The 14481-nt window shown below is 39.1% G+C and overlaps 1 protein-coding gene across 1 annotated transcript; it reads right to left on the bottom strand.

The window, feature by feature from the left end:
* Positions 1-3618: 3618 nt before the first annotated feature.
* Positions 3619-7801, bottom strand: LOC103451881 (uncharacterized). Its single transcript, XM_008391319.4, has 4 exons — positions 6886-7801; positions 6598-6776; positions 4333-4407; positions 3619-4219 (listed from the first exon to the last, which is right to left on the bottom strand). Exons 1-4 carry the CDS (start codon positions 7550-7552, stop codon positions 3833-3835), a joined length of 1308 nt encoding a protein of 435 aa, XP_008389541.3. The 5' UTR covers positions 7553-7801; the 3' UTR covers positions 3619-3832.
* Positions 7802-14481: the final 6680 nt, after the last annotated feature.

Raw genomic sequence — 14481 nt, 5'->3', positions numbered from 1 at the left:
TGAAAAGAGCTTGAAAACTTTGAATTTTAATGATAAGGACAAAATAAATGGTAAAATGAATAGTACCATGATTGACTTTTTAGTGTAAAAATGTAGTTTTTCGTTAAAGTAATCAGTACATGATGCTTTTCGTTAAAGTTCCCAAAAAACAATACTAGTTTAAAAGATAACAATTATGAATGTAGCATATATCATATGTGAGCGTAGTCGCACTAATTAGAACATATGAGCTTCCAACTACGCACTCAAAACACGAATCTCTCTTTTTATAATTTAGATTAGTTGGATGCTGCTTCTTGGAGGGACTAGAAAGCAAACAAAAAAAACCCCACTAGAACTCAAAAGTTTATTCGTGGACCGGACAAACAATGGGCTGAGAGGGACCAATTTAAAAGAAAAAAAAGACTTTGTCTTTGGGCTGGAGTAATAAAGAAAGGAATAGAATCCTCTTTGGATCTTCTTTATAGGAATCCGGAACATCAATCAATCTTGTTCGTTCATCGTATATCATGCGGTTAGAAATTATTTTAAATTTTAAATTTTAAATTGAATATAAATAGTACTTAACGATAACTGACCGCACGATGTGCGTTGAACGGACTCGATTGATTGATCCCCCAAATCCCCACAAAGAAGATCCAGAGCGGATCCTTGTCCATAAAGAAAAGGGGTATGATTCTTTTCTCTTTCTTCTCATTCTATTTAAAGATCATACGTCAACAACTTGCACTGATTTCTGTATAGAAAAAGAAAGACAAAGAAAAAAGTGATAAAAGAGGGGAGTAAATTTGGAGAGAAAACATGTAAAGAAAAAAAAAGAAATTCGATTGGCTAAATTGATATATTATTTAGGAAAGAAATCTTCTCTGTATATTTTCCTCTAAAGCCCAGGGATCAGGTCTTTAAAATTTGATTCAACGACCAGAAACAGAGAAATTAGTAAAAACTTTTAAAAGCTATAACAATCTTTTACTGTTGAATCAAATTTTAAAGGCCTGGATTACTTTATCTCTGGACTTTGGAGGGAATCTTTCCTATTATTTATTTATTTATACAAGGAAGGGTGCGGAATTGGAGAGAGAACATGTAAAGAAAGAAAAATAAGAAGAAGAAAAAAAAATAGAGTTTTATATACAGAGACAAAAACTTTTACTATATTTCAAGTAACCCCACTAGTTTTTAAACATGTCAAGAAGAGACAAAAACATAAAAAAAAAAAACAACTAAAGTCCAGCCCAAAAACATGAAAACAATGTTTTAGAATACCAACCATACCCCTAAATCTTTAGGGCTGTTAATAGAACTCAGCCCTCACAACTCCAACAAAATTAATATATATCATAAGCATAACCTATCATCGACTATTTCTATAGAATCAGTTCTGAAACTATATGCAAAATCAGTTCAACTCATCATCGACTATTTTTGTAGAATTAGTTCAACCCGTTCTCGATCATTTTGCAGAATTAGTTCAACTCGTCATCGACTATTTTTGCAGAATCAGTTCAACCCGTCCTCAACTATTTTTGCAGAATCAGTTCATCCTGTCCTCAACCATTTTACAGAATTAGTTATACTCATCGTTAACCATTTTTGCATAATCATTCAACCTATCCTCGACCATTTTTGCAAAATCAGTTCAATTCGTCATCGATCATTTTTGCATAATCAGTTTAACTCGTGCTCGACCATTTTTGAAGAATTAGTTCAACCCGTCATCGACTATTTTTGTAGAATTAGTTCAACTCACCTGCAAAATCAGTTCAACCCGTCATCGACCATTTTTGCAGAATCAGTTTAACCCATCCTCGATTATTTTTTGCAGAATCAATTAAACCCGTCTTCAACCATTTTTGCAGACCAAAAGAAACACATTTAATAGATTCATTTACAAACTCAGCTCCCTATACAACCCAACGAAAATACAACAAAATTACAATACAACTATTTCACTAATCCTCGCATACAAATCTTTATTTGTTTCATCTGTAGATATTGAACCTGAAAGCAAATAAGCAGAAGAAACAAAACATAAATTATAGTGATACTTTAAGCTCAGTAACTAGAAAATAAGCATGCTTTTGTTTAAATTAACGAAATAAAACTATATATGTTAGTTCAGAACTACAAAATGTCACCCTATTTTGTTACCATAATTTAATCGAAGTAAAGAAAAATGAATTTCAATGCTGTTGTTCTTGTACAAATATAAGCTATTTTGGTACTGACCTTCTAACTTATAGTAGAATTCAAATTAAGATCCATTTCAACATCTATAAATCTCTACAAAATTAACAAACTAACTCATTTCTAAATGAAGAAATCTCTTCAAATATGGGAAGTCTCCTTTACCATAGAGGATTTCAGTGCTTCACCAAGTGGTCAAGCTCCTCGAGAAAAGTTTTTTTATTTTTTATATTTAAATATAAAGAGTTGGTAGACAAACTTACAAGTTAACATTGGTCTAGCTAGCTCCTGCAACATTTCCTCATATCAAATTTTTTACTTGGGCTCGTTAAATTCTTGAAGATGATCTTGTGACAAATTGTGAAGAATGGTTTGTGCTTCATCGTACTGTGTTTTCTTGATCAGGCATATGTATAACTTAAGATTTTATTGGTGTATGGATCAATATTTGTTGTTTGTTTGCTGATGAAATGGGAAAAGGGAAGGGAGAGAGAAAAAGAGAGAGAGATTCGAAAAAAGAAAAAAAGAAAGAGAGACAGAGGGAGCATGAGAAAGTAAAAAGATAAGGGAACAAGAGAAAGAAGTGTGAAAAAATGCAAAAGATAAAGGGTATTTTTGTAACTTACACTTTAGAGGAAAAAAAAAGTAAATGATATCATCTTTCACATGTATTAATTTTTATCTCTCATTGAAATGTTTAAAAAGTATTGTTTAAATATGAAATTAAGTATTAAAAGTATATTTTATCTATAATTTTTCCAAAAAAGAAATTCGATATACCAAACAGATATATTTTATATACAATTATATCTAGATATTTTAGCCAAAATTAGTCTCCGAAATTGACATAACTCTTCAGTTTGGTATATGAGATTTGAAATAAATATTAATGGTCAATGAGTTATTCCACCATCTCCTTCCATGAAGAATTTCTATTAAATAAAGACAAAAATGACAAAAAAAATCCTCAATTTAATAAATAATATGCCAAAATGTTTTGATTAAATTTGAGAGTATTTTTGTCATTTTATTCTGATCTAACGGAAATTTTTCACAAAAGAACGAAAATAATTGATAATGGACGAACTCAAAAACCAATTATACCAATTTTAAATCTCAAGACCAAAGTAAAAAATTATATCAATCTCATAAACTATTTTAACTAAAAAACCCTTATATTTTCATTTGTTCAAAACAGCACAAACCGTTCAACTAATCAAATAAAAAATAACAACTTTAATTTCTCTGACAAATAGTATGAGCAACTGTAAATTATTTGTATACAGATTTGAGGGTGGAGACTCAACACGGATAAGTAAACCCAAACACGAACCATTTCCATCAATAAGTACAATAAATTGTAGTCGGACGAAGAAATTTAATCATCAGGCATCAGGCACCGCCGCACCGGGGTTAAATTAAGTCAAACAATGTCCCAAAAATACTTCAACATCTTATATCTTTGGATGTTTTCCAACACAAAACACATTAACTGAACGACAGACGACCAAAAACCATCCCAGATGGTGAGTCCGTCAACCGCCCACATCGAAAAACCATGTTTCATGCAATGCGGCAAACGTCTCCACCCCACTGCCCCATACAAAAACTAGCAAGAAACATTCTACAGAGACTGAAGGTACCATTATGAAGCAACTCCAACGTTGGCCGAGGCATGACCCTCTTGAGCTGCATCTTGGTGGTTGTATGAGGACCCGCCACCCCTACCACCCCTTCCCCTATTGTTATAGTAGGGTCTTGGATAATAATTTCCAGGCTGGTCGTAATACTGGTTGCGACCATTCTGGAAGGAACCACCTCCTCTGCCATTGCCTCGACCTCCACGGCCATTAGTGTAACCTCTACGGCCACCTCCCCCACGACCACCTCTTTGGTTTTGGTATGGTCTGCGAGAAGCATGCTGTTGCTCGAATTCTACATCTCTCTGGTTGTAGTCTGCTTCTGTTTCTAGCTGAACCTTTTCTTGTTGAGCTGAGACAGCCTCCGACTGATTTTCTGTCACTACTTCATCCTGCAAAGAAAGAACCTCCCACATTCAATAAACTAGATGCAAATTCCAAAAAAAATTGCCTGTAAAATGCTAAAATAAGAAGAACCAACTGTCGAATGCTATGCTGAGAGCACCTTCTGAAGTTCCTCTGTATGACTCGATTGGCTATCACCTGTATCATGTCCTTGAAAATTTGCAGTGTCTTCAACCTACAGAGCATTTAAAGAAAATTCAATGCGTATTGCTTGACCAAAATCTATTACTCAGTCAACAATAACTGGAACAAAATCAAATAATCATTTTACACTTATAGTTGATTAAACAACTTTCATTAAGTTTGAAGATTTCATGCTAACAATTTCTTGTTCCTAACAACTTCAAACAAATATGGTGTAAAGCACGCACAAAGATAGCAGAAGTTGAGAAAGGGGGTTACTGAAAGATGGGACGGAGTGCAACTGTTAACAGCCCATATAGGGATGGATGCTAGTGCTAGTAAGATGAGGAGGAGTGTGACCAGAAAACAGCACAGCAATGAACTTGAAATAAAGAAAACGACGCCAAATGTATTGTCAAAAGGAAACTAGTAAAAGTTGCATTCTCACTTGTTTATCATCCACACTCGGGTAAACCAATAAAAAAAAGGAAAAGAAAGCCCCAAAATTACCATACCTAATAGAAACTTTGAAAAAATAAAAGAGAGCTTTAGTATACCTAGAGATATAATAAGAAAGAGAAAGGTAGACATGCATTAGATAATCTTGAATCCAATATTTAGATTGATCACAATGCACTTGTTTACATCACCCCGCACATGCAAAGAAGGCTGATGCTAAAACAGATGTTTCTTTATATTCTTTATTTATAAATTAACAACCACAACCACTTTTCTACTTCTGACCTTAAGAAGTAAAGAGAGTAAAATACTACACAGCCAGAAGGAGACACAGTACCTCTTTAACCATTGCCTAATCAAAGTTTTAGTTGTTGCATAGCAATTCAAGAATGTCAGTCACGTGGCCTCCAAAGTAGGCAAGCATAAATTATCCATACAAAGAAAATAGCATTTACTATTAATTTTGTCCCCTGGACTGAACTTATTCGGATTCTGAATTATTCTTCAATGCACTGTTCCCAACAACTAGTAAAAGTGGATGAGTTCAAATACCTCCTTCACAAAGTCCGAAGTTGCATTCAAATAAAAACTAGGGTTCATGGATTTGGGAAATATGCAGTAAGGGGGCAAGAAATAGATTAGGATTATCCTTTAAGAGCACTCATTTTAGATGCATAATATCAAATGTTCTTGCAAACAGCAAAAGAAAATAGAGAAAAGACTTTACCATGCATAGTTCATCTGTGAAGGAGGTAATGATGTTTTCATTTGCATTAATAACCAAAAAAAAGACTCGTATTAATCTCAAACCAAATACAACCGTGCATGTTGAAAGATTCTAATAATTATTAGGCATGGTGGTAAGAATAATTGTGATTCTTGTCCTACATACAAGAAGCCCATAAAAATTTCACGGATCATTGTTGGGGAGGCGAGGGCACATATTCCCATACAGAAATACACAGCAAGAATAAAAACTTCTGATTTCCAATAGATAAAACAAAATCTTTGTGAGACCTAATTATGCTTGTGGTTCAAAAAATCTTAGTTTCGTGTAGCACCAAATACCAATCTCTTCTATTCTAATTCATGTTGGTCAGTTTAAATAAAAAGCATCATTCACTATTTCGTAGTTTCCCTAAACCCTTAACTCGCGTCTGGAAGGGTAGGTAGTAGCCAACAACTCATTCCTTCATAAGACTGTTAATACCGACTTCCAGTTTCCAGTCAAATTAAACCCTTTTTAAACTTGTGAAAGTTATTACTACACCTGAGAGTAAAAGAGTTGAATCAGATCACTACATCTTACAGTTCAAGGTTGGCATCACCCACAAGAGAAGCAGTAGCACGAATAAGAAAAGACAAAGCCAACAGTTCTTAAAACTTTCAAAATAAAAGATAGTTCGGTACTCATGCTACATTGTCCACCTAACATGCATCTATATTTAAGCGTTTTGACTGCCAGATTCAATAGCTTGCCATGTAACCAACCCAAATCCACCATTTTGGAGACTGTCTCTGCTTGCTTCAACGTCAACTATTTCTGTGCAGTAATAAGCAGAGATGCTGAAATAGTCTTTACTTTTACTTTTTATCATAAACACCAAGAGCAACTCAGAAAAATATAAAACAATATCTCATAAGAAACACCACAATAATACAAATCATATGCCTCACAATCAAAACACCAAAAACATCATAATGAATTAAGCACCCAAATTGTTAATAGAACAACTCAAAGCATATCACTAATGACAAAAATTTACAATTAAATCCATAATACCTTCTGCTGGAAATCCAGCTGGACAGGCACCTGGACAGGCGAGATAGACTCATGTACCGGCACCTGAAATGGAGCATAGTTCCCTGCAGCTGCTGCGGCCGAAACTTCTTTCATTTGCGGCGTTGTGGTAAAGTAGTCCGTAGCCATAATCTTACTGAGCCTCTCTCTCAAGCCCGCATCTGCACACAAATTAAACCATTGATGTCAACGAAGAAGCCACATAGAAAACAGAATTTCAATCATTTACAAAAACAAACTAAACATTTCACAAAAAGATAGAAACTTTACATGTCACATTGGAATTCGGCTCAATGGGTTGCTCCGACTTCGCGAGCCAACGCTTGGCGTGTTCGAGGCATTGCTGCAACGCATTCTTATGCGACAAGCTGGAATCGCCGGGCCGCGAGATCAAAAATCCACCGAGAGACGAAATCAAATCCAAGTCCCTCGGGGCGAGCATCTCAGTGTCATCGTCAGTGATGGTATCGTAGGTCAAGCAGCATTCTCTCTCGTGGGTCCTGGTTAGAATAATCCGGGTGAAGTCACTCTGCGACTTCACGTCGAACAAGGACCCAAAGTAGAGCAGATTCAGAAGCTCCTCGACGGCGGCAGCTTGGCGGTCGTCCGATTCACTGGGCTGGAGGACATTGGGCTTATCATCGGAGATAGGCGGGGTAGGGGCGGAGACCTGATGGCGCTGCACGGCGAGGCTTTGCTCTTCGGCGACGGCATCAGCGAGAGGCTGTCGAAGCTTCTCGAGCTCTTCGATTAGGGCAAAGACGCCGGGCTTGGATTTGAGGACGCCCTCCTGCTCCTTGTTGAGGACCTTGCCTTGGGCAAGAGACTCCTCCATCTGGATTATGCGGTTCTGCTTTTTGCGGAGGGCTCGGATGCGCTTGTTAATGAGGCTGAGGACTGGTCCGTCGGAGAGGTCCGAAGCCGCGGTGGCCTCCATTTCGGCTGCTGGGGAAGTTCTACGGTTTTGTAATTCGGGTGATCGGAGAAGCACCACCAGGCGGCGGCGTGGTGGTGAAGGTTTTAGAGATAACGAAGCGGCGGGAGGGAATTTGGGGACGGAGAGAGAGAGAGAGAGAGAGAGAGAGAGAGAGAGAGGTGGAGTGAAGGGTTTTGGCCCTTTGGGAGATGGTTTGCCAAATATTAAATAGCTGGTGAAATGTATTAGGAAAATATGTTTTCATTTCACAAATGAATAAAGTTACGCTTTTAGTATATACAAGTTGTGTAGGCTAACCATGTCATAACAACTTACTAACAGTTTTCCTTAACCTCCAAATATTATCCCTAGAAGATGAGTTTACAATATTACCCTTAATATCCTCCCTCAAATGAAACTGGGGAACTCGAAGTTGAAGTTTGTCTCAAAGAAGCATAAATCTGGACTTAGACAGAGATTTGGTACATATTAGCCACTTGATCTTGGGTGCATATGAAGTGAAAGGAGACTTGTTTGGCCAAGACCTTTTCCCGAATGTAATGATAGTCGATCTCCACATGTTTCGTCCAAGCATGAAAGATAGGATTCTTGGCAAAGATATAGTAGAGACATTGTCACACCAAAGTTGAGGAGAACAAGGCAGACGATAGCCTATATTAGTAAGCAGTTTACAAATCCAGGTGATTTCAAAGGCAGTGTTTGCAAGGGACCGATACTCGGCCTCTGTTAAAGAACAAGCTACAGTTGGTTGCTTTTTAGCACTCCAACTGATAATGGAATTGCCCAGAAAGATGCAATAACCCCTAGTAGATCGCCTATCCAAAGCACAACCGACCTAATCAGCATCTGAGAAAGTCGTGATATAAGGTGGTGAGGAACATTTAGAAAACCAGAGGCCAAGATCAATGGTTCCTTTGAGATACCTAAGTATTCTCTTAACAGCTTGGAAATGAGAAACTTTGGGAGCATGCATGAATTGACACACATGATTGACAGCAAAACTGAGATCTAGGTGTGTCCAGGTTAGGTATTGGAGATCACTAACCAAAGATTGATATTCAAAAGTATTCTCAAGAAGATAAGAGTCATGATCAATATTGGTGGTGCTGAGTGGTATGCTACAAGGTTTAACTCCAACCATTTTGGCTTTAGTTAACAGATTCAAAATGTATTTAGTTTGAGATAGGAAAATTCCGGTAGAAGACCGTTTGACCTCAATGCCAAGAAAATAGTGCAAAGCTCCAAGATCTTTAATAGGAAACATAGTACTGAGTTGTTTGATCACATTTTGACAAGCTGCAGAGAAAAGACCAGTGACCATAATATCGGCCACATAAACCAAAATGAAAATCAAGGAATGATCATTTTTCATAAGAGGGAATGATCATTTTGAGAGCCAACAAATCCGAGATAATGAAGTGCAGCATGTAACTTATCATACCATGCTCGGGGAGCCTGTTTCAGGCCATATAAGGATTTATGGAGCTGACACACATGATTTGGTTTGGTAGAGTCTTCAAATCCAGGAGGTTGTTGTATAAAAATAGATTCAAAGAAAATGTTGTGTAAGAATGCATAGCTGACATCGAGTTGGTTCAAAAACCAGTCAAATTGAGCAGTCACAGTAAGTAAGATTTGGATTGTCACATGTTTAGCCATAGGGCTAAACGTTTCAATGTAATCAAGACCTTCTTGTTGGTGAAAGCCTTTAGCAACAAGACGTGCCTTGTATCGATCTATAAATCCATCAGGTTTTTGTTTGATCCAGAAAACCCATTTTCATCCTACAATGTTCTGATAGGAATGTTAAGGAACAAGTAACCACATGCCAGTATTAAGGAGAGCATTAAATTCCTCATGTATTCCATGATGCCAATATGGATGTTTGGATGCTTGTAGATAGGTTGTGGGAATGTAATTTGGTGACAAATGAGAGGGTAGGGGATGCTTAGTTGCAGTGAGAGCTTTAAGCTTGTATATACCAAACTTAGATCGGGTTTGCATAGGATGGATGTTAAGTCGTGGTGGGGAATGATCACTAGGTAAAGAATCTGATGAAGGTATAAGTGGGGAAGTAGGATTGGGTTGAGGTTCAGATTGAGACAAGAGTGAGGATGCTGCAGATAATATAGGTGGTGGAGATATGGTAGGAATAAAGGTAAAGGTTAAGGTTGATGGTATGGCAAAAGATGGGATGGGAGAATGAGGTTGGGAAATAGGGGAATAATGGTGAAGTTAATGGAATAAAAAGGTGTACTCATCAAATAACATATGCCAGGAGATATAAATTCACCTTGTGATGGGATCAAGACATTTGTACCCCTTATGGTTGAGACTATAACCCAAGAAAACACTATTAGGATCCAACTTAGATGAGGTATAAGGCTTCAACCATGGGAAACATAGGCAGCCAAAGACTTTCAGTATGTCATAATTTGGCACTTTCTTGAAGAGAGACTCCCAAGGTGAACATCGAGAAAAAGTAGACAACCTGTTAATAAGATAGGTGGCAGTTACAAATGATTCAACCTAATATAGGTAAGGAACTTTAGATGCTACCAAAAAGGTCTATGCAGTTTCCACAAGATGCATGTGTTTACGTTCTGCACACCCATTTTGTTCCGAGGTGTGTGGACAAGATAGCTGATGTTGGATACCATGTTTTGCCAATAAATTAGAAAATAGAGTGCTCATGAATTCACCACCAGAGTCAGATCTCAAAGCAATAATCTTTGTGCACAAAATATTTTCAATTAGAGATTTATATTGTGTTTATACCATATTTAGGGCCTCGTATTTAGACCTCGTATAAATACTCGAGGGACTTAAATGTAATTATGTAATAAAGGAATGGGCAAATATGTAATAAGTGAGGAGTCCTTATTCTATAAAAGGACCCTCACCCTCACAATTAGGGAATGCCAATTCCTAGGCCCTCTCACCCTCATAAACTCTCTCCCTCAAAGGCTCTGAATCTCTCTCCCTCACTTCTCAGATAAATACAATATCAGTGTGGACGTAGCCCAAACCTTGGGGTGAACCACGATACATCTTGTGTTATTTACATTTCTTGCAGATTCACGGTCAGATTTACGTTGTTCCAATACCTCCGGTTTTGTGCATCAACATTTGGCGCCGTCTGTGGGAATCGACACAAAAAACTATGTCGGTTCTTTTTCATTTTTTTCATCTAACCACCGTGAAACTGCAGAAACCTAAGAACCCAGAAAACCTCACTCTTTGGGGCTTTTCCAGAAAAGCTTCGCAGACTCTGTGCAGTTTTAAGAAACCATCCAAAAACCTATTTCCCATCTCTATCTCAACAACACAGCTACCACCGCGTCTTTTCATGTCTCTGACTCATTCTTTCTCCTCACTCTCTCTATCTCTCTCTAAACAATATACTCAGTTCTAGGGGTAAAGACAGAGAGAGGCTTTGGTTGGAATTTGTGAATGGATAAGCAAGTAGAAGCAAACCCATCATCTTCTCCGGCAAAAGAAAGAGAAGATGAAGAAGGAGGAGGAATGGCTTTGCCACGTTATTTCGAAGACAGAGCAAGAGCTATCCAATTTCCCACTTTCAATGGCAAGCATAAGCTCGTAGCTTCCATTTCCCATCTCCAAAACCAAATCGACATCATCCAGAACCCAGGAGGATCTCGATTGGATTTAACAAAGCAGCCTCGAAGTACTGCCTCCTGCACTCGACCGCCGACCACCAATTTCGTTTCGAACTGGCTGCTTCAAACCATGAAGATCTGGACATGCTTGGTCACCCCTTTGTAGTTGCCAAACTTCACCTTCACATAAGGATCAAGGCTTCCTATAACATCCATGGTTAGAAGATCTCTTGCCTTCACCACACTCATGTACAAGTAATGCATCTGCTCAACCAGATCGTATGTGCTCGAGGTCTTGTCCCCACCAAAAACCTCTGTGATGCCGCGCCGCCAATGGTGGATTTGTCTCCACCAGGGAAAATTCCGGGTTCTGCTGCTGCATGTGCATCATCAGATCTGGACACAGATACCACTTTCTCACTGGTTCATCATCCACTGGCTCAAGCCGGAAGACTCAGTTACGGTTAATCTGAAGTCGCCTCGTCGGCGCTCCCACAGCCTGAGCTGCTTCTCTCGTGGGTTGTCGAAGCGGATGCCCGTGGCTGACAAGGTCAGAGGCTTGCAGCAAAGGAAAGTGCGTCAACAAAGTCAGAGGCTCAGGATTCCCGAAGATCAGCCTCGACGAAAAAGAGTGGGTGAAGAAAATGGCGACGACGGGGTAAGTCGCCAGAGGTCTGACGACGTACGATTACCACTTCTTGATGGCAGTAAACGTCGAAGCGGCGAACCTATCGTTCGTTGGGTCGGGTTTCATCATTCTCTGCTATGTCCTCTTCAAAGAGCTTCGCAAGTTCTCTTTCAAGCTTGTCTTCTACCTCGCGCTCTCCGATATGCTTTGTAGCTTCTTCAGCATGGTTGAGGAACGGGATATTGGTATGGCTGTTGCCAAGAGCAACAGCAGCAGTGAAGCATCAACAGGGCTGTGTAATTGCTACAAAATTGCTAGCTTGACTTCCTCCATCTTAGATGCAGATGAGACCTCAAATCTAAATGATCGGTACATTCTAGGAGAGCAATCAGATTTGCTTTTCTCACTCTCACTCGCCGACCCGCGCGCTGCTGCTGACGTGGGCTCTGGTCAAGGTGGGTGAGCCTAGTGACCGTGTGATGGCCCTCCATGTGCTCGGTGGATCTCAAGCTCAAAATCTGCAGAGGAACATCAATCAAGAAAAACCAATGATGAAAGTAGAGATCTGGAAATGGACTGTGTGAGGGGAAAATGGTTAATTGAAAAATTAAAGAAAGCAAAAGGAGAAAGTTGTGCTCGCGGTTTCATGGATGTGAGAAAGCAAAAGGATAATGCCATGTGAAATTATTTTTTGAGAAAGTGAAAAGAGAACGACAAAAGCAAAAGAGGGAGTTGCAAGCTGTCACCCCCATTCGTCATTTCAAGTGAGGCAAGCTTCAAAGTTGCAGAGAAAACACAAAAGCAAAAGAAAGGTGCGGCGGAAAAGAGAAAAGCAAAAGTAAGGAATAAACACAAACACTGCAAAAGTAAGGAATAAACACCCCACCAGAATGGTGTAATTTATTTTTCTTATTTTTGAGTGATGTAATTTATTTTTCGTACCTTTCAGAGATATCTGTATAACCCCATCAGAGGGTAAAAAAAAAAAAAAAAAAAAAAAAAAAAAGGGCAAGCCCAAAGTAATGGGCTGGAATGTTATATGAAGGGCGAAGACCCATAAGCCCAAAATAGCACCAACTAGGTGACCAAAAGTACGTCCAGGACCACAAATTATTCGGCAACCCGCCGCTATTACCACCAACAGGTGATCAAAAGTACGCCCAGTACTCTAAAATTATTCGGCAACCTGCCGCTATTACCACCAACCAAGTGATGAAATGTACAATCCGTACTCTAATATCATTTGGCAACTAGCCATTCATGCCACCAACCAGGTGATGAAATGTACAACCCGTACTCTCCTTCATGCCACCAACCAGGTGATCAAAAGTACACCCAGTACTCCAAATTATACATGAGCATTACTCATGTCATTCATACATAAACATTCATGAGCATCACTCATGACAATCATACATAAACATTCATGACCATCATTCATGTCAACATTCATGAGCATCACTCATGTTAACATTCATGAGCATCACTCATGACAATATCCATGAGCATCACTCATGTCAATCAACATAAACATTCATGAGCATCACTCATGTTAATCAGCTTCAAAAGCTTCATTTACAGAGCTCTAGCTTCAAAAGCGTCATTTACAGAGCCCTAGCTTCAAAGCTTCACCTACAAAGCTTCAGTGCAAGGTATACAAATACTGCCTCCGAACAACCACCACTTCGGCCCATACATGGATTCAATTTGAAGTCTCTAGCCAACAGACTCTATTGACCGAAGACTTGAGGGACTACATTATGTACCATATATTGGGCCTCAACTGGGCCTCATGGAAAATACTTGGGGGACTTAGCCCATTATCTATGTACTGAGGAGCGAGCCTTTATTCTATAAAAGGAACTCCCTCACATTCGTTAGAGAGCACCGCCGCCAGCTGAGCAACCGCCTCGCCACGAGCATCACTCCTAACCCATTATTCATGTACTGAGGAGCGATCCCTTATTTTATAAAAGGGACTCCCTCACCTTCGTTAGAGAGCATCGCCGCCAGCTAAGCAACCGTCTCTCCGCGAGCATCACTCATAGCCCATCATTTATGTATTGAGAAGCGAGCCCTTATTCTACAAAAGGGACTCCCTCACCATCATTAGAGAACATCAACTATAGCCCATCATCCATGTATTGAAGAGTGAGCCCTTATTCTATAAAAGTGACTCCCTCACCTTCAAACACCACAGGCCGAGCCAACCAAGGCAACATAAGCCACGAACTGAGCAGCCTCGCAGCGTGTGCTACTTTTAGTTGAGCATCATTCTAGATTGAGCACCGCCTCATATTGAGCATCAGTTCAAGACAACATCTAGTTACTTCGGCCCACACATGGACTGAATTTCAAGTCTCCAGCCAAAAGACTCTTTTGGCTGAAGACTTGAGGAACTACTGTTTATACCATATTTAGGGCCTCGTATTTAGACCTTGTATAAATACTCGAGGGACTTAAATGTAATTATGTAATAAAGGAAGGGGCAAATATGTAATAAGTGAGGAGTCTTTATTCTATAAAATGACCCATCACCCTCACAATTAGGGGAGGCCAATTCCTAGGCCCTCTCACCCTCAGAAACTCTCTCCCTCATAGGCTCTGAATCTCTCTCCCTCACTTCTCAGATAAATACAATATCAGTGTAGACGTAGCCCAAACCTTGGGGTGAACCACAA

This window comes from Malus domestica, chromosome 13, assembly GCF_042453785.1.
Source record: "Malus domestica chromosome 13, GDT2T_hap1".
Taxonomy (NCBI): Eukaryota; Viridiplantae; Streptophyta; class Magnoliopsida; order Rosales; family Rosaceae; genus Malus; species Malus domestica.
The sequence above is the reverse complement of the archived record's forward strand: the minus strand, read 5'-3'. Positions and strand labels throughout refer to the sequence as shown.

Bases quoted from the DNA above. Each gene is read 5' to 3' on its own strand.
- LOC103451881 (XM_008391319.4), bottom strand. From the start codon at position 7,552: ATGGAGGCCACCGCGGCTTCGGACCTCTCCGACGGACCAGTCCTCAGC. The intron at 6,777-6,885 runs GTAAAGTTTCTA...ATTTGTGTGCAG, and splicing joins GCCGAATTCCAATGTGACAT to ATGCGGGCTTGAGAGAGAGG. The intron at 4,408-6,597 runs GTATTATGGATT...AATGCTCTGTAG, and splicing joins AGCTGGATTTCCAGCAGAAG to GTTGAAGACACTGCAAATTT.